General features: G+C 37.9%; 1 protein-coding gene across 36 annotated transcripts in view; it reads left to right on the top strand.

The window, feature by feature from the left end:
* The window catches only part of TENM3 (teneurin transmembrane protein 3), a 2,732,592-nt gene that overhangs the window by 2,545,687 nt on the left and 165,599 nt on the right, over window positions 1-21,306 (top strand). For all 36 annotated transcript variants that reach the window (XM_054683934.2, XM_054683938.2, XM_054683942.2 and 33 more), the window contains one exon: window positions 14,955-15,193. In XM_054683934.2, the coding sequence (XP_054539909.1) occupies window positions 14,955-15,193 (239 nt within the window). The remainder of the gene's footprint in view (window positions 1-14,954; window positions 15,194-21,306) is intronic.

A 21,306-nucleotide genomic window follows, 5' to 3' on the forward strand; every position in this document is an offset into this window, starting at 1 on the left:
TAAAGTAAGTCGTAATAGAAACACTTTGCTTCATACTGTAGTCCTATACTTTTTATATAGCTGTGGTTATACTTAAATTTTATATAACTCTCCCGTTTACTTAAGACTATGAGAAGTAAGTGTGAAAGATAGTACAGAACTCACAAAAATATATTTCCCCCAATCTTCTTAACACTCTCTAGAATTTTAGCTCCCAATTTTCAGAGCTTGGTTAACACACATAATGCTATACTTACTATGAACATGTTATCATATTCATTATAATTATAAATGGATACAAAGGCAATTGCCAAAATGTATAATTACTAATATATTGATATTGCACATTTTTATGTAAAAGAGTAAAACCAGTTTTTGTCTGAAAGCATATTTTGTGCAATTACTAATAGGTCATATTAATTCAGGTAGCAGCAGTGAAGTGTATCTTGTTTATAAGCTTTGCATTGAAGACACCTTTCTTGCAGGAATCACCTCCTAGTGTGAAAGTTTTCCAAAGATAATAGCACATCAATTCAAAAGTGTAATAGATTGGAGACCACAACATGCTATCAGCATGAAGAAGTAGTTTATCAGTCTCACTAACTCACGGTGTCACAGCTAGAATCATTACATATTTGTTCTTTTGTTTTCCCATCAAAGTACATAGTTTACATTGTAATGTTGGTTGCTTATTTTCTTATTTAAAGTGTTTATTTTTAAAATGCATACCAGAATTAATTTTTGGTAATAATAGAAGAGGCACTTTAGTGGGAATCTAAAATATTTTCTTTTTATAATTGCATAGTATACATAGTATATTACTTCCTATAAAACATTTATCATTAAATGAATAGTATTAATACCTTTATATTAGAAAGAATCAATCCATTTTGAACAAAATGGCCAATTTTTAGAAGATTCACACACATAGACATTTACTTATCTGCCTTTCCTAGAATCATCCTTTTTAAAAGTTAGCAGAAATCCAGTGATTAAAATTCAAGGAAAAATAATGAATTTTAGTTTATTACTGACTTACTATGAGTATGTTTTATTACTTATTACTTCTTAGCTACGTCATCTTTTTAATCAAGCCTTGAGACAAGCCTTTTTATTTTTTAAATCCCATTTGCTCATTTTTATTTTTAGTTATAGCTTTTTTGTCAAGTATAAAGCTACTGCCAGTGGTCGCTGAAAAAGTTAATTAAAAAACTAGTCCTCCTAGTACTTCTTAGTTTCCTCATACCACTTAATTACTCTTTAAGTTCTCCTGCACACACTCTCGAAAGCATGTTTTAAAATTATTTCTAAAGGTTGAAAGAAAACACTTTCTCTTTAACTCTAACAATGAGAATTCAATGTGGAGTATTGTTTTCAATTACACTGGTTTTTTTTGCTGCCTCCAACCTCAGTAAGAATTCAGTTTCTTCACGTTGTTTCATAGATCCGAAGCTACCATTGCTGCAGCCTTTTTGAGAGTATGGCAGGGCGTCCACTGCAGCCAGCACTAGGAGCATCATCTTAATTGTCACTACTTTGTCCTCAGCAGTTTTGAAGAAGAAGAGTTAGGGAAAAGGCATGTTTCTCAGAAAAAACAAAAAAAATACATATATATATATATATATATGTATTTATTTTTCTTCTCCAAATAGCAGATACGTAAAGTGAAAAGAGATTAGAGATTATATTTGTGTGTGTGTGTGCTTACATATTACATTTAAATATTTAGAATTCAGTTTTTCAGAAGAATCTCTGGTAGTAGGTAAAGAGAATGATTAGAAGTAGCTCTTTTTTAAATAGAAATTTTCATACAGGTAATAAGTTGAAACAAGGCTTTTAGAGGAAAAAAGAATATATAAAAACTACCCCAGCCAGAAAGGTTGAGAGTGGAGAAATAGTACTCTCTCTGTGAAGAAATTAGTGAAGCATTTTGGGAAGTTGTAAATGCCCAAGGTAAAGTATCAACTAGATTTACACGTGGCTCAGAAATCCAAGTATAGAGTCCCAAGAGAAAAGGAAAGAGAACCCCTTAGCCAAGGTACTTGTGAAATAAGGTGAGTGCTGATGAGTGGTTTTAAAGCAAATGGAAATGTAGATATTATGAAACATAAAGAAGACCCAAAAGGAAATAGATGCTGGTATCTCATTTGGAGATGAAGTAAAAGCCAGTACACACACGGTAGATACTTAAAAGTAGCAATGACATTAGAAAGGGTAAGGGAACTGATTAGGGAAAACTTAACTAATAGGTGACGTTGAAAGGGAAGAATTTAAAAAAGGGGATGTTGAAAGTAAAAAAAAAAAAAGTGAGATGACATAGAGCAATGAAAAATGTGTAAGCCCTTTGACTCTGAGATCCAATGGATTGAGCCTTGTATAACTCATTTGTTCTAAACTGACTACTCGAAGTAAGCTACCAGCAGTGACTTTCTAAGCAGGAGTCTTGAATTGATTTTCTGATTTGTTATACAATCTTGAAGGGAGACTTGAAGTTAAACTTAAGCTAAGAAACTGATATCCTAATACCTTACTGCAGTGATTCTCAGAGTGTGGTTCCTGGAGCAGCCCCGTCAGTTGCTGGGGTTTCACCCCAGACCTACTGTTTGAACAAGCCCGCCAGGTTACTCTGTTGTAAGCTAAAGTTTGAAACCTACCGCTTTAATGTATGGAATGGTCTCTCAGTTGCATTTCTGCTCCTGTTGGTGTTCTGACCCTTTACCACAGCAGTTCACAAGCCCTACCAAAACTGGCGCTTCCTTATCAGTCTTGTTGAACTGTTTTCGTGTAAAAGATAGGTAACTGCAGAACACCTTTTGCAAGTTTCTGCAGATGCTCGTGTGGGTGGGCTTCTCCCGGAAGATTCCCAGCAGCCTCTGCAGTCTTTCAGTTCAGGAATCTTACAGAGCTTCTGAGGGCCAGCGTCCTCGGCTGATGGAGAATTATTTCCAAATAGCTAGGCATTTGAGCAGAGTGAATAATTGTGCTAGATATCTCCGGATGTCTATTGAGAATCAGTTGCCAGAAGGTAAGGAAAATAAACAGGAACCCAGCCTTGAGTAAGAACGGGTAATTTTCTATGGGGGCTTTTTCTTTCGTTTTCTGTTTAATAGCTGCCAGAAATTTCCCATTCCTTTCATCATTCTCTAAAGCACATTACTTAAATAAACTATTTTTTCAGCTTTTAATTAGTTTGAACACATTGCTAAATATACATTTCACAGGTAATCCAGTTGGCTTTGGAACTTAAAATTCAGAATTTGGTAGTGAAAATCCTAAAGATTATGATAAAAACAGATTTTAAGCATTCACAATGCGTGGGTAATAGTTAATATCATCTTTCAGATACATTATTTGTTTCAAATACATACTGACAAATATTTTGGGCTGATTCTGTGATATTTAATAAATGCCCAATTAGAGACCACAAGGAATTAAATGAGTAATAATAGGCACTATGGAAGGTAACACACACTAACAATTCAGTGTTATATATTTTAACAGTACTTTTAAAAATCATCTTATCTTAAAATGAACTCTAGGCAAACCGTCCATTGTCTTGATATCATCAAGTGACTAAAACTATCTTGAACTCAGTAGTTAATTTTAGCCTTCATGTATTTCCAGGTACATTTAATCCACAAGTGTGGGATTCATTTGCTTTAGATCTGAAAATGTCATTTTGGAAAAGTCGTTTGATGTTGAGGAAATCTTGTGAGTCCTTTAATAAGCCTCTTAAATCCAGAAAGTTATATTTTGCCGGAAGGAAGAAGAACCTATACCTTAAAATTTCCTCAGCTCTTAAGTGAGAACTTTTGGACATTGAAAAGGTTGTAAATTTGGCCAAACATAGCCAGTCTTTCTTATTGACACATTGTCTTTGAAATCAAAACATCTAATTTGAAGAAAGCAATCTATATTCTAGATTACTTTTTATCGATTTACCTACATGTGTCAGTAGAAAGCAGGACATCAAGGGATTTTATTTAATCAGGTCACTTTTAGTTTAATGTAAATGATTCTCTTTGTCCAAGAAAGAATATAAGAGGAGGAAAGCATCAACATTTCCTATGCAGTAGTGCCTTTCTCCCTATACGATATAATAGATGTTACTATACAACATAAGTATTTTTCTAGGTGTCTGTATGTCACTAATAAAAGTTTCAACAGTGCCTCAGGGACAGAAGCTGAGCACTAACTACTACACTCTCTGTATCCTAATTATTTGCTTTGTTTGTTAATCTCTAAAAATGTTTTTAACACTATATAAAACATTGAAGAAAACAAACTATTTTCTATGAAGGTAACTGCTTATGAAGTTAATCTAATTAGAATTTATTTCATTCAGTAGTTACACACTTTCTTTTTGATTTTTATTTTCTATGCTAATCTCCCATTGAGGAAATGACTCAAACCACTTGGAATAATGCTATAACACATTTTCCAGGGATGCTTTTCAATTGGGTCCCTATAATTTCTAATTTATTAAACTGTATTCTTGATATTAAAGATAAAATGATTATATTAATCCCCTGAACAAAAGACCAGTATTAAGACATTTTTCCTAGTGACTCCTATAAGCTTTCAATTTAATTATGTATTATGACTTATTTAATTTTGTTAGCATCTTCTAAAATGAACTTTGATATATTAATATTACATATGATATAGAAAAGTACATTTAAATTTCCTTGATAATCTGATTATCTTGCCACTAAAAATCTTATGATGGTAAGTTTTATGCTTATTGCTTTGAAAGACAAAATCAATCAAAAGTGAACAGCTACTAAGGAACAAAGCATGCCTGCTAAGAGATGGGGTTTAAAAAAAAAAAAGCAAAACAAATTATAAAAAGCAATTGTTAAGTGGCCTAAGATAGGAGACAGAAGTATTGACTGAACAAATAGAGGTGATTCGGTATACTGTGCGGGTCCAAAATTTAAAACATGATGTTTCATTTGAGGGTAAAAACAAATTTGAAATGAAATGTTATTTTTGCCTCTTCTTTGCCTCTGCTAAGCAGGTTAAAAGAAGTTGAGGTATAAGAACACAGAACTTCTGTGCTCAGCAATAAAAGAAAAAGAAGAGAAAGAAACGCTATAAAGGAAAGACTGCAGGATCCCCCAACAGGTTGACTACTCGGGGGTGGGGGGTGGGGAGCAGGAAAGAAGAGTAATAAAAAATTACCCAAACTCTGGCAGTTAGAGAGACTTAAAAGACAGAGTTACTAAACAGTGACCTAGAAGGCAGGGATGGGGACAGCAAAAAAGATGAGGAAATTCAGTCAATTTGCAACGTGACCCATAGAGGTATACATCATGGAATGGGTTAAAAATAGGAGCTAGAAGGCCAGGTGTGGTGGCTCACACCTATAATCCCAACACTTTGGGAGGCCGAGGCAAGCGGATCACGAGGTCAGGAGATCAAGACCATCCTGGCGAACATGGTGAAACCCTGTCCCTACTAAAAATACAAAAAAAAAATTAGCTGGGCATGGTGGCACATACCTGTAGTCCCAGCTACTTGGGAGGCTGAGTCAGGAAAATCGCTTGAACCTGGGAGGCAGTGGTTGCAGTGAGCCGAGATCACGCTACTGCACTCCAGCCTGGCAACAGAGCAAGTCTCTGTCTCAAAAAAAACACAATAGAAGCTAGATTAGAGGTAGAAGCTAACATCAAAAGGTTACTCTAAAGCCAGATCAACAAAGAAACAAACCTTTCAACTTAAGAAGACATAAGAGCAACTATTAATTGTGCTTAACGTAGAGTCATCCTTCCTATATATGTTTTAGTTTCTACATAGCATTACAAGTTAATGACGCAATGCAGTTCCACCGTTCTTGTCTTATTGTTGTTGTTAAATAGAGTCCCCCTCAAGATTCCAGAGCCGCAAAGCAACTGTTAGGGTTCAGTGACCTTCTGCACCAGCTGTCTTTTGGGCTTTGAAATTGATTTTCCTCATCTCAGTCTCTGATAGTCTCTCTTCAGGTGTGTCTCTCTAGCTCATCACCAGAGTGAAAACAGTGGCACAAATAGCTGAGGAACTGGAGGCAGGCTCCGTGCAGGGCATCATTAGAAACATCAGAACAAAAGGTGTGCTCTGTGTTAAAAAGAAGCCGCCGCGGCTGCTGCTTTATTGCTGAATACAATGGGGAATATTCTCACAGGTTCACTTTTTTTCATTCCCAAATATGGTCTGAGAAGTAAAGAAAATTTCTGCCTTTATTCTACAAACCTCATGTGGATGCCAGGTCAAAAGCATATGTTTTTGATAGCAATTTTTGCAGAATTTTTTATGTGTGAGAAGCATATTCCCAAAGCTGTGTGACTCGGCAGAGTCACAGGATGGGAAGAGACTAATGACACACAAAAATGTGTGCTTTATAGAGAATTAGGTGATGATAATTTCCTTGTGCGGAAACTCACTGTCTACTCTCCATATAGCCGAATTTCAGTATTCCATTCCTTCGTTAAATATTTGTAGAGTCCTAAACATAAAGTAACCATTGTGTTGGACCTTGAGAACGGGTAAAAAGAAGTCCTTGGGCTTAAAGACACATTAATCACAATATGCACTTTGGCAGTGTTTGATATAGTGCAATGAAAGAGCCATTATTGCCCTTGGAAAGAGGGTATCCTTTCTGAACCCCAAAACTAACAGAGTCCTGCGAAATCTGAGACCAAATATTCTCTGCTATAGAAAGTATACTGACACAGATCATAGTAATGTCTAAGAGATTTTTACATGTATATTTTCACATATCTATTTTGAGGCCTAATTTTACCTGAAGGAATCAGTTTACACAAAATGACACCATTTGTTTGTAAGTAGTTTCAAAATACATCAGTTTAAACAATCTTTACTAATTCTTTTTTTACTTACATACTAGAAAGTGATCTGAAAATGTCAAAGACTGGTGATTTTATTTTTTGATTGATTGACTGATTTTTGAGACAGGGTCTTGCTTTGTTGCCCAGGCTGCAGTACAGTGGTGCAATCACAGCTCACTGCAGCCTCAAACTTCTGGGCTTAAGCATTCCTCCTGCCTCAGACTCCTGAGTAGCTGGGGCTACAGATGCATGGCACGATGCTAGGCTAATTTTTTAAAAAGTTTTTATCATGCCTGTAATCCCAGCACTTTGGGAGGCCAAGGCAGGTGGATCGCCTGAGGTCAGGAGATCGGGACCATCCTGGCTAACAAAGTGAAACCTCGTCTCTACTGAAAACACAAAAAATTAGCAGGACATGGTGGCGGGCGCCCGTAGTCCCAGCCACTCTGGAGGCTGAGGCAGGAGAATGGCGTGAACTCAGGAGGCAGAGCTTGCAGTGAACCGAGGTCACACCACTGCACTCCAGCCTGGACAACAGAGCGAGACTCCGTCTAAAAAAAAAAAGATTTAATAGAGATGAGGTCCCACTGTATTGCCCAGGCTGGTCTTGAACTCCTGGGCTCAAGCAATCCTCCTGCCTCCTTGTTTTAAAATATAGTGCACAGGTGATTTGGCTTCTCTTCCCATGTTTTATAACATTTCTGTATTTATTATGCACATGCATCACCAAGGCCCCAATCTGATATACACAATCAGATTTAAATCTCAAAAGTACCTCTCCTCTGTGACTAATCTGAGTACAGTACAGGTCCCAATCTGAGGAGGGGTACTTCTGAGATTTAAAGTCAGTGGCTGGCCAGGCATGGTGGCTCATGCCTGTAATCCCAGCACTTTGGGGGGCCAAGGCAGTAAGATTGCTTAAGGGTAGGAGATTGAGATCAGTCTGGACAACATAGGGAGACCCCCATCTGTACAAAAAAAATATATAAATATATATTTATTTAATATATATATTTAATATATATAATTTATAATATAATATATATTTATATATTATATTATGTATAATAGAAAATAAATATATAATATATATTTAATATGTATATATAATATATAATATATATAATTTAATATATTATATATAATATAATATATAATATATATAATTTAATATATTATATATAATTTAATATATTATATAATATAATATATATAATTTAATATATAATATATATAATTTAATATATATTATATAATATATATATTTAATATATTATATTATATATATATATATTAGCCAGATGTGGTGGTGCACACGCTGTAGTCCAAGCTACTCAGGAGGCTGAGGAAGCAGGATTACTTGGGGCTGGGAGGTCAAGGCTCCAGTGAGCTGTCTTCACACCACTGTGCACCAGCCTGAGCAGCTGGAGTAATGTTAGAACAAATAACAAAATATACAATCACAAAGATGTGATTTTAGAATATTACATATTTGTTTTGAGCAATATCTCAAAATTACACTTTCTTCTAACAAAAATAATAATTGCGGCAGGGCATGGTGGCCCACACCTGTAATCCCAGCACTTTGGGAGGCCAAGGCGGGCAGATCACCTAGGTCAGGAGTTCGAGACCAGCCTGGCCAACATGATGAAACCTTGTCTCTACTAAAAATACAGAAATTACCTGGCATGGTGGCACATGCCTTTAATCCCAGCTACTCAGGAGGCTGAGGCTGGAAAATTGCTTGAACCCAGGATGCAGAGGTTGCAGTGAGCCGAGATCACACCACTTCACTCCAGCCTGGGTGACAAGAGCGAAACTCTAGCGCAAAAAAAAGAAAAAGAAAAATAATAATTCCATAGCAACTCAAGCTCTTGCCAAGATTGATGATCTCATGATCTATTGATGTCTCAAATTTTGGAAATGTAAACAGAGATGTCTGATTTGAAGTCAGCATCTATCAAACTTACTGTCTCTCACATAGTAGATATTCACATGTTTTTAGTGTTGAGGCTAAGTTCATAATCTTGAGAGTCCCATAGGCTCAGATTCAAATCCTATCTCCCATGGAGAAACAGTGTACTTTGAATAAAGCTGAAACACATATCCCGGGCTTGCTTTTTGGTTTTGATAATTTCCAACCTTATTTATTGCTATTTTATATATTTTATTATTTCATTCCTTTATTAGCTGTGGCTTCTTGGCCAAGGTACTTAACTTTTTGAGGCTCACTTTCCCTCATCTGCATAATAGTCATCATTTTACTTATTTTACACATATTTATTGAACACCTATAACATGCCAAGAACTTTTTAAGTCTTGTTAATACAGAGGTTAATGGGACTTCATAGAGTTTACATTCTAATGGGAGAAGACAAACGATAGATTTGTGGAGTGAGTATATCATTCATAGTCCATCACTATAGTACGTTAGAAATACAGCTTTTAAAAATATTTGTTTATGTTTTTTATTTTTATTTTTTGTGACAGTCTTTTTTTTGAGACGGAGTCTCGCTCTGTCCCCCAGGCTGGAGTGCAGTGGCTCAATCTCGGCTCACTGCAAGCTCCGCCTCCCGGGTTCACGCCATTCTCCTGCCTCAGCCTCCCGAGTAGCTGGGACTACAGGCGTCTGCCTCCACGCCCGGCTAATTTTTTTTTTTTTTTTTTGTATTTTTAGTAGAGAGGGGGTTTCACCTTGTTAGCCAAGATGGTCTCCATCTCCTGACCTTGTGATCCGCCCATCCCGGCCTCCCAAAGTGCTGGGATTACAGGCGTGAGCCACCGCGCCCGGCCCTATTTCTTGAGACAGAGTCTTACTCTGTCGCCAGGCTGGAATGCAGTGGCGTGGTCTCGGCTCACTGCAACCTCCATCGCCTGGGTTCAAGCAATTCTCCTGCCCCAGCCTCCCTAGTAGCTGGGATTACAGGCCCCTGCCATCACATCTAGCTAATGTTTTGTATTTTGTTTGTTTGTTTTTAGTAGAGATGGGTTTTCACTGGGTTGGCCGGGCTGGTCTCGAACTCCTGACCTTGTGATCCACCCACTGCGGCCTTCCAAAGTGCTGGGATTACAGGTGTGACCCACCGCACCCGGCCCATTTATGTTTTATTTTAAGCCTCATTCCTAGAATCTTCTCTTCAGGCAGTTTGGGTCCCTCCCTCCCTTACCCCAGCTCTTCCATGATGTTCTGAGCACAGCAGGGAGCTTCTGGTGTTACACTCTTCTCCACTAAGACATCTAGTTTTCGTGCTCTCTGTCTATTCCTAATCCTCCTGATATTGTGGGGGTCGCCTTCGTTCCTATCCGCGAGACCCCTGCTTGTCCAGTGGCACACTGCCATCTCTTTGCTACTCTTGCAGCCATAGAAGTAATTCCGCTTCTTAGAAATTATGCTCAGGCACAGGAATCTCGGCGAGGCTCCCTGACTGCATCGCCTGGATGCTTCATGCGTTTCTTTTTGAGATCCTGTTATCACCTCCGTTCTCTGTCTGAGATGTAAGGCACAGGTTTCCTCTGCTCTCAGGCCTCTTGGATATACGCCGTGGTCTCTGCTTCTCCAGGACTCACGCGGGGAGGCCAGGAGCAGGGCCTTCATCCCTGGGACACGGTACATCTTCAGCCATTCTTCTCTTTCTCTCTTCCTAGCCCTTAATAAAATGAAATATTTTTTCTAGTCTAAGGAGAATCTTTATTTTCTAAATTTGGTTTCTTTCTGACATTTTGGGTATATCTCAAAGCCTCTCCATTTCCACTTTCCCCCAGAGGGTTTTCATGGGACCAAAGACTAAGGTAAGGGACTACGTCGTTGGCCATGGGCCTGCAAACCTGTCGCTCCCTGAGTGTTGCGTGTTTCTGTACAACGCAGCTTTGCCAGGTAGCTCTCTCTGCTACTTCTGTCCCCTCGAGCATGGCATGGAAGCAGTAGAAAGAGCCTCAGCCTTCCTTGGAGTCTTGCCACTTCCCCAGGATGCCACCCAAGAAGCAGAAGGCAGGCTTCTCTCCCTGGGCCCTGTTGCTCCTCTGCTGTTACCAGCCCCCCTCAGGTTCTCCACCTGCTCCCACGTGGACATGTTCCCCTTTCTGGAGGGAAGCCCTTTCTCCCCTCACACCATTTTTCTCCCCAGTCCACTCTATTTCCCTCAGCAGTCCGGGCTTTAGAAAACCGGTAAGAGACTCAAGCTATTTCTTCCTTCATCGTATTTCATTTCTCCTGGAGGCAATGAAATAAAACTAGAATGAGAGGATTGAGGCAGAGGAAACACAGAAAGGGAAAAAAGTCAGGAGGAAAAAACATGCTTTCAATAGTACTTCAGAAACTTGATTTACCGCACAAATAAATAACAAGATCACTGATTGTAATAAGCACTTTGAAGAAAATGATAATACGTGGTAATACTATGGAGAGTAGAGGGAACAGGGCTTTGGATTGGGTGGTCAGGTAGTAACATCTGAGCTGAGATTTGGAGGATGAAGGCTGAAAATACAAATAGTCATTTTATTCTTCACCGCATTATGGTGAAAATTGTAATGAAACAACAATACAGTGCTTAGTAGGTACTCAGGAAATGGCAGTTATCATTATTGTTGTTAATGAAGCCGACAGAATGGACACCTAGCTCAGGTCCATCGGTGATACCAGGAGGGGTCATCCAAGACTGAGCTGATGCCAAAGCCCACACTTGTAGCACGGGTCCCCGACCACTGGGCTGTGGACCAGTACAGATCTGCGGCCTGTTAGGAACTGGGCCACACAGCAGGAGGTGAGTGGCAGTCGGGGGAGGGAGCGTTACTGCCTGAGCTCCGCCTCCTGTCAGATCAGAGAGAGCATTAGCTTCTCACAGGAGCACAAACGCTGTTGTGAACTGCGCATGCGAGGGATCGAGGTTGTGCGAGAATCTAATGCTTGATGATCTGAGGTGGAAAAGTTTCACCCCGAAACCATCCTCCCCACCCCTCTATTCCTGGTCCAGGGAAAAATTGTCTTCCACGAAACCGGTCCCTGGTGCCAAAAACGTTGGGAACCGCTGCAGTAAAGTAAGCGAATTGTCCCACAGTCATAGGAAATGTCAGTCCTTTTCCTATACTTGGCAAAGATGATCATTTGGCCCTGTGAAATGCATACACCAGTGTTTGCCAGGACTTTTTAGGGTGGAACTTCCAGAAGATAATAATAGGATGTCTGTCCAATTACATGGATCTGTCCAAGCTTCACAAGAGGCATGCTTTGCACCCTTTAGGCTGCCTTTTAAATCCTCTCCAGTGGCGTCGAGGGAATAGGCTGTTTCTATGGGCTGCTGAGCCTCCTGCTCACTCTTCATGTATAATCCTGAAAAGAGTGAGAATCTAGATCCGGGCCAACATGATTCACAGGCCAGATCTAGCCCTGTTCCTTACTTTTTGGTACTGCTTGTGAGCAGAGAATGGTTTTCACATCTTTAAATAATTGACAGCATGAAAAGAAAAGATTTCATGACATGGGAAAATTCTATAAAGTTAAAATTTCAATGTCTACAAAAAAGTGTTATTGGAACAGAGCCAGAGTTAAACATGTATGCATCGTCTATGGCGGCTTTCACGATAGAACAGCAGAGTTCAGTGATATCGCTGGAAAAGCCTAAAATATTTACTCTGCGGTCCCTTACAGCAAAAGTTTGCTGATGCCTGATCTAAATGACATAGTCCATCTTCTTATCCAGACTACATGCCAGTGTGAAATCGCCAGTATCAAATTTGTAAACCAGGGAATTAATTTTGTACACATTCGTTTTGATGATGTTACATTTTGAATTGGCATTTAAAATCTTCAAATTATACTTTTTTGGTCCTTTGAATAGGGACTGTGATATGTGATTTTGAGCAAAATAATAAATAGCTAATGCTTATTGAGCACTTACCTTGTGCTAGATACTAATGTAAACACTTTATATATGCATTACTTCATTTAATCCTTGGAAAATGCCTGTAAACTGTAGGTACTGTTATTATGCCCTTTTTACAGATGATAAAACCAAGACACAAAACTTGAGTAACTTACCCACCATCATGCAGCTATTTATAGGTGAAGTCTGGCTTTGATCTCAGACAGTGTTGTTTCAGAGCGCTTAATAACCAGGCTGAATATGGTAGGAGGTACTAATGCTGCCTCCAACATATCACTTAATTCAGGCTATAAACTTTTAAATTAGCTTTTTAAAGTAGTTCAGTGGGGGGAGATGGGCTCATAATACAGTCGCTAGTATAATTTGTACAAGTGGCAACTCACCATTTGCATCTGTTCTAATTTTGTGTTTGACAAAGCATTTTTTAGAGACATTAGCTCTAGTCTCTAAAAGCTCTAGTTTTGCAACCCTGTTAAAATAAGTAAGTCATTAGTGCCATTTTTTTTTACAGGTCAAGAAAAAAAACTGAGGTTCCCTAGGACCACATTACTAGGAAATGATAGACCAGGGACTGATTTTCAATCCAGAATTCTTTCCACTCTACCGACCTGTATTAGGCCAACTTTCATGACTTCTACCATATCTGTAGACCAGCTTCACTATTTTTCACGTAATGGTTTTCTGGAGATTGAGTCTGTGTAACTTTTAAATACCTATTCAGCCTTTTCTAAGCAATAATATACATAAAATAAATGAGTGTGATCCTTTTTTATTAATTGGATACTTACATAACACTTGGTATATTCCAAGAACTTTACTTTAAATATTAACTCATTTAAGTTTCATAATAACCCTGTGAGGTCGATACTATTACCATCCTCATTTTATAGATTAAGAAACCAAAACTGACTTTCAGTAACTCGCCAGGGACACATACCTACTAAGTGGTTAGGTGGAATTTGAACCTTGGCAGTCTGGCTTCCCAATTCTGTCCTATTAGCCCCTTAATTTGTTTGATATATTCAGTATTTCTCCAATATACAGTAAGTATATGAGTATTAAAATTAGAAGTATTTAGCTATGTCTTATCTAAAATGACCTTGCATAAAGACTGTACCATATCAGATTGGAAGATCTCTGTATCTTCTGGATGTGAAAGAGAGCACAGTCTGTTGACTTCATTGAATGTATTAGGAACATCGTAATAAGTGTCACTTACTGAATATGCTGTATATTCAGTATACAGTACTGTATACTGAATATACTGTATATTCAGTGGATACTCACTGAATATACTGTAAGTAACCAGCATAATATTAAATGTAAACCATAAAACAAATGGTGCTTTTTTAAAATTTGGAGACTTCTATTGTTAATAGGAATGTTAAAATTAGTTACCTTTCCTGAAGAACTCCTTTTACAGTGCTCTTGTCATGTGACCACAAAATTTCTGCTTCAACATTGTCAAGGAAGACAGCATACAACTTTTAGAGACAGTTTGCTCTCTGTTGTATGGCTCGGTGGTTAGGGAATGTTTCCGTATTTCATCCAGAATCTGCTTCACTGACCCCTTCATTTATTTAGGTTTGGTGTTAGAAGATGTTCCATGATTCCTTCCCTGTCCCTACCCCCAGCAGGTTCACACTCCTGATTATGTTTGACATAAGCTAACAATAAAATAGTTTGCATCGTTTGAGAACTGACCAGCTGCCTGTAACCGAACTTGTTTTTATAGTACTTATTAGCAGAGAAGCAGGCCAAGAGGACAGTGTTTCCATGGACATCCAGAAAATAAATCGGTCTGCAGAAGATCAGCGTGATCATGCATACTCGTGTTTATATGAGCGCATAGTCTCATGAGTAGTAAATGCCCATGTAGCTGGGTTTCTTTTGCTAAGTGTGAAAATGCTCTTAGGGTAATTCATCAAGGGACATTCCAAAATGGTTTTGTTCAGGAAACAGTATGATTAGAAAATCTTTATAGTCTCTCAAGATGTCTACTTGAAGGGACAGTGATCATTTATGATCATTTATATGTATAAATCCCGCTATCTACATTAGAAATCAGTCTCTTTCATTAGAGTCATTTTTGTGAGTTAGATTCTTTGCTTAAAACATTTCCTTAATTTTTAATGTTTTCGGTTATATAGGATAAATTCTTTTAAAAAAGAGAGAGCAAAAGAGACAGGAGAGCTAAATGCATCGCTGTCTCTTGTCTCTCATATCGTAACATATTTGTATCTCATAATGATATTCTCCTTTTCCGCAGGCATTTCCTATTCAAAACAGGAACAGGGACAACGCCACTGTTCAGTACTGCAACCCCAGGATACACAATGGCATCTGGCTCTGTTTATTCACCGCCTACTCGGCCACTACCTAGAAACACCCTATCAAGAAGTGCTTTTAAATTCAAGAAGTCTTCAAAGTACTGTAGCTGGAAATGCACTGCACTGTGTGCCGTAGGGGTCTCGGTGCTCCTGGCAATACTCCTGTCTTATTTTATAGGTAAGAACAAGTTATTAGAATTACTTTGTCTGTAAATCAGGGTGTTAGATTGTTTTATTATTTGTATTTATTCATTTGGTCTAGAAATATATTGTGAGGTTATATTTGGTGGGGGTGAGTTTGGTAATAATGTATCATAAATCACAGAGTATTTTCAGCAAATTTAGATACATAGAAAAGCAGGTTTTGTGGGTAGTTCATTTCCGTAAACAGTGAGGTATATTCTTGGACAAAAGCTATAGGGTACATTTGTGTTTGACTTATCCCTTGTGAAACATGGATAGCTCTGTGGCATTTCATGTACACAAAATAATTCATGTGCTTGCAGTAATGAACCCTGTGCAGGATTTCCTTCAATGCGTACTCAGTAGGGAGCTCTCCACTGCTTGTGATATTGTAAGTCTCTCAGCTCACTCAGCCATCTAAATGTAAAACTCATCACTCAGGGCCATCATCTTGCACTCAGGAACACTCTCCAGAGAACTGGGCGTCCATAAAGCAATGAATGGATTATATACTCATTCATATATGTGGATTTTTCTTCTCTTCTGATGTAGTATTGATCATGTTTTTCATTTGATAGTAACCCAAATAATGGAAGCTACTAATAGAAGTTGTAAATATTGCTTTTATTTAACCATTTCATAACATATCTGAGCATTCACACTACTGGAAATTGCTTTTTAAAATGCCAGAAATGACCACATTGTGTTTTGATCTTCTTCTAAGTATAGGAAAAGGCCTACCACATTGAAATGCTGATGGTGTCCACTGAGATAAATCACAGGCTTTGTGGTTTATCCACCAAGAACAATAGCCAGTGATGCATCCTCAAGTTTACAAAGCAATTTGTGATGCCCCATGAAATTCTATAACTGAATAAGAGTATTGCAGAGCTGTATGTAGAATACTATGATGTTTCTGCAGTGGACCAGTATCTTCCACTGGCTACAATACTCCTGTGATATAATTATGCACTTTGGAAAGTGAAATAACCATTTTGTGTCAGTGTTTAATGGGAAAACAGAATTGTAGAGCATGAAGGAACTTTAGAGACAATTGAGTCAGGAATGGCAACTACGTGACAAGTTATACAGTATTTTTTCCAATTTTTTGACCATGGAAGACATCATTAATGATTCACAGCACTTTCTCTCCTTAACCCGATTACATGCTGCTTATCTTCATCAGAGTGCTTCATACAGTACCTCTGACGGCCTCTACCAGTCAGAGGTAAAAGCAAGATGAAACCTTTCTGTTAGCTTTCTGTCATTTTTTAATCTAAGTTAACTTTCTCCTTATAAAGATGGTCAAACCAGATACTGAAGGGGTTGTCTCTTGACTAGGATCACACCCTAGTGAAACAATACTGCTGTTGTTTCATAACACTGAAGGTAAATGAGTAATTTCACAACAAAAATCAATATTCCAGAGACAGATTTCTAGTATTCGGTTAGAAAATGTATCAGCCATCAAGAGATTCTATTCTAGTTAGCTGTATATATTATTTGTACCTGTCAGAAGTGTGCTGCTGAAGAATTTTAAATGGTTCTGAAATGGACCAGTCATAAATGGGATGTCATAAATTAAGAATATGTATTTGAACTGAACAAGGAGAACACATGGGCACAGGGAAGGGAACAAGACACACTGAGGCCTGTCATGGGGTTGGGTGAGGGGAGGGAGAGCATTAGGTAAAAACAGCTAATGCATGCTGGGCTTAATACCTAGGTGATGAGTTGATGGGTGCAGCAAAACCACCATGGCACACATTTACCTATGTAACAAACCTGCACATCCTGCACCTGCACCCTGGAACTTAAAAACAAAAAAGAATATGTGTTTGTTGGGGATTTTATTTATTTATTTATTTATTTATTTATTTATTTATTTATTTATTTTTACTAAATGGGGCATACCAGGTAGATAAATATGCAGGGTTGGAATTCAGTGTCAGGTTGACTGGTCAGGCATCCTTTCTGATTGATAAGTGCCTGTGTGCTTCCAGTTGTTAAATATTTTGAATATCAATTCTAATGCCATTTAATTTTATTTTCATGTTGTGACTAGCAGGAAAAAATAGCATTTTAATGTGAGATCAGTCACTGTCACCTGTGAGACTTGTACTCTTTTTAAAGACCCATTAGTGAATATAACTCTCAGACTTCTAAGTAAAAACTCAAAATTTTCCTTTTTTTTTTCATATTGCCTGGTTTTACTTTTTAGTAATTACCAATCTGTTTTATTCCTACTAGTACCATGGTCATAAACCTTCCCTTTGCTTTTATTTTCCCCACATGGCAACATGCAAATTATCTAGTTAATATACTCATGTAGGGTTTTCAGTTCAACAGATATTTATTGAACATTTGTTTTGATCTAGTTATTGTGCTAGGAATTAAGAAAATACAATCCCAGTGTTATCTAGCAAAAAAATTACTTTTATCTTCAAAGAATTGTCTCATACTTTTATCACTTTAATTAAGCACACGTGTGCTTCCAGTTTTCATTGGTCTTCCTATATTTAAAGGGCTAACACACTAACACAATGATTTTATTTTTAATCAGGTAAAAAAATTTCATTCGCTCATCAGTTCGCATGCTAAATCTTTTTTGATTAAAGACGTTGCCTTTACCCTTGAAGAAAAGAACAGGACACTTCTCTCAGGGAAGGCTGTCCTTTTCTATTAAGTGTGCATGTAAAGCAGAGAGGGAGAAAAGAGACACTTGCCCGTCCAGCCAGATCAGTCTGATAAACCCCAGAATCAATGAGGAAGACCGATGTCATCATGAGATTGACCTTGCAACCTTTAACAGAAATGCAGCCTTCCTGAAGCTTTTTTTTCCATTCCCTTAGAATTCCCTTCTCTTATATTGACCGTTAATATACAGTAAAAGCCTAAGACATTAAAAAAGAGCTTGAGGAATTATTTCTTAGAATATTTTTTCTTACCTTCCAGTAAGATAATGAGAACTTACGACAATGTAGATTTAACATGTCTCTTCTCTAAGGTAAGTTATCTCAGGATAGACAAGGTGAACAGCTTCTGAAAGAGAGGCAAGGAGGGAGGGAGGGAGGTGGACAGGCTTTGTTGTTTATTTTTTCTATTTCTTCAAAATTTCAGAGAGTAAAGAAAGACCTTAAAAAGTGAAAATTAATTGTAATCCCACAGTGCATGCTGTCAACTTTTTGGTGTGTATCCTTCCAGATACTGTCCCATGTACATATACAGCTAGAGGTCCATATTTTTAAATGCGTTTTATACTAGGCTTTTCTCACATATCATTCATTATACATCATCTATATAATTTTATTTAGTGGCTATTCTTAGTTAACTAGTTCCCCAAAATACAGTGACTTATTTTCTTATACCTGTGTCCGTGCATGTTGGTGTGTGCGTATGTGTTCATTTGATCCAGTTTTTTATTGGTATACATTTTTTGAAGGATGTTTGCTGTACCACAGAGTAGGCATGTTTTCAATTTTGAAAACCATGGCAACTGTCAGTTTACATAACCACCAACGCTAGTCATTACATCTATTTATCTGTCTATATTTTATTATGCGTATTTTTAACTTTTGCCAATCTCTTAGGTTAAAAGGTTGTTATTTTGATTTATTACTAGTAGCGCTGACTATCTTCTCATACATTTATTGGCCATTTGTATTTCTCTTTTTGTGTGTGAATAGCCTCCACTTTTCTATTGGGGCTATTCTCCTTTCTTTTTGATTTAAAAAGGCTATTTTCAATTAAGGATATGAATTTTTTGTCACATGTTATATACTTTTCCAATTTATTATTAACTTTGGTCAGAGTCATTTTTACCATATTTCATTCAGAAGTTTTAAAGTCGTCAAATGTATTTTTTCCTTTATATTTCTGGCTTTCAAGACATACCTGTAAAGTCCTTATTTAATCTAAGTATTAGTTTTTATTTATTTGGTATATTTTTATTTTTTGGAGACAGGTTCTCACTCTCTTTTTTTCTTTAAATGTCTGGCTTTCATGCCATATTTATCTAATCTTAAGTATTAGTTTTTATTTATCTTTTATCTTTTTATTTTTTCAAGACAAGATCTCACTCTGTCTCACAGGCTGGAGTGCAATGACGCAGTCACAGCTCACTGCAGCCTCTGCCTCCTGGGCTCAAGTGATCCTCCCATCTCAGCCTCCCTAGTAGCTGGGACTACAGGCACACACCACCATGCCCAGCTAATTTTTTTTTATTTTTTTGTAGAGACAAGATCTCCCTATGTTTCCTAGATTGGTCTCGAACTCCTAGGATCAAGATATCCTCTTGCCTCAGCCTCCCAAAGTGCTGAGATGACAGGAATGAGCCACCACTGTGCCCAGCCGAGGATTTTTAAAAATGTTCTTCAACTTACTCTGGTACTTAATGGTTTTTCAGTAACTATTTTTAAGTTAACATTTTCTTGGCCACTCTGATAGATGTCAGAGGTCCAAATTAGCTCTTCATTCTAGACGCTCATAGTCAAGTGATGAGGACATGCATAAAAACACTCTTAACACCATACATGCTTTCATCCCAGCTTGATGAGCAAAAAGAGAAGAAAGGCGATACCTACGTTTTGCTGAAGATTTGGGGGAAAGACTTGATCTGGCACCTGATGCATGAACTGGAGCTTTGTTCACCTCACGCCAATGGCTAGCGAGAAAATCACCTTGAGATGGGGTCATCTGAGGAACAGCAGGGAGAAATGCGAAATGTCTGCCATGGTGCATGTGCAGAGCTTACTGTGCCGGGCGCTGTTTTAGAAACTGTATGAATTACCTCATTTAATTTCCACAACAACCTTAGGAGGTTTCTTCTTTCAACAAATGTAATCTGTGGCTTAGAGAGATGGCTCGCCTGAAGGCACACATACAAGGACTCTTACACTATACTGTCTCCCGTGAGGTTTTTTAAGAAGTAAAAATAGAGAAGAAATTGAAGAGATGTAAGCATAGGAGTGAAAAGGAGTCACATTTATGCTTTTGAAAGATTGCTTCAGTGGCCTTCCAGAACATGCAATATAATGAAAGGAGGTCCAGAGTTGTGCTTTCCAAGCATTCCTGTGCCTAGGAATCGCCTGGGGACCTTGCTAAGATGCACGTCCTGATTTAGCAGAGCCGAAGTGAGAACTGAGATTGGTTTGTCCAGCAGGCTCTCAGGTGATGCTGCCGTGCTTCTCAGACCACAGTGTGAGTAGCACAGGTCTAGGAAATGCTGTCACGTGTCCCATTTCATGATGGAAATGTTCTGTTTCCACACTGTCCAATTTAGTAGCCACTAGACACATGGCTGTCGAGCACTTGAAATGTAGCTAGTAAGTTGTAGAAACCAAAGTTTAAATTGTGCTGTTTTTCATTAAACTCAAACAGCGACATGGGGCTAGGAACTATCATTTGGATAGTACAAGTCTAGACAACCTGTTAGAAAAGTAGCCATAACTGGGAGATCATGAGGCCCTATTAGGATAGAGGAGCAAGCAGAATTGAGAAACCTTAGCTGATTCATGATAGAATAAATGTGATATGATTTCACCTATCCCAGTTTTTAAAAATCAAATGTACACATGGTAAACTTTCTTTCATTGGAGTCATGTTACCATTTTCTTTGGATTACTGAGCCTGCAGCTAAAATCCTGCTCTAATCCATTAACCTTTTGAGTTGCTGTGCCTTTACGTGACAAAACTTCTACTGATTTCTAACCACAAATGTTAGGTTCAGTGATTACAGTTAGTGATACAGACCTACCCAAAGAAATACCTGTTGCACATCTCTGGGCCCTGATGTACTCATTCTTCTTTTTTGACTCTGAAATTAAAAAAAAAAAAAAAAAAAGATGAGCAGTAACCACCAGTTGTTCACCAAAGAATGGCAAAAAGGAGAAGAGTCCATGTTCTGCATCTGTTCACCGTTACACGATGGGTAGGAGTCTTGCTTCTGTTCTTTGCTCACAGAAAGCTCTTTTTTCTGGGTAGAAGATAACCTGAAATGTCAATGTTATACACATAGAAAAATGGCCAGAAATCCCTCATGAAGGATAAACATTATTGACGCATTGCTACATGCAAATCATAATAAATGCTTGGGATGACGCCAGTTAA

Source organism: Pan troglodytes, chromosome 3 (genome assembly GCF_028858775.2).
Source record: "Pan troglodytes isolate AG18354 chromosome 3, NHGRI_mPanTro3-v2.0_pri, whole genome shotgun sequence".
Classification (NCBI taxonomy): Eukaryota; Metazoa; Chordata; class Mammalia; order Primates; family Hominidae; genus Pan; species Pan troglodytes.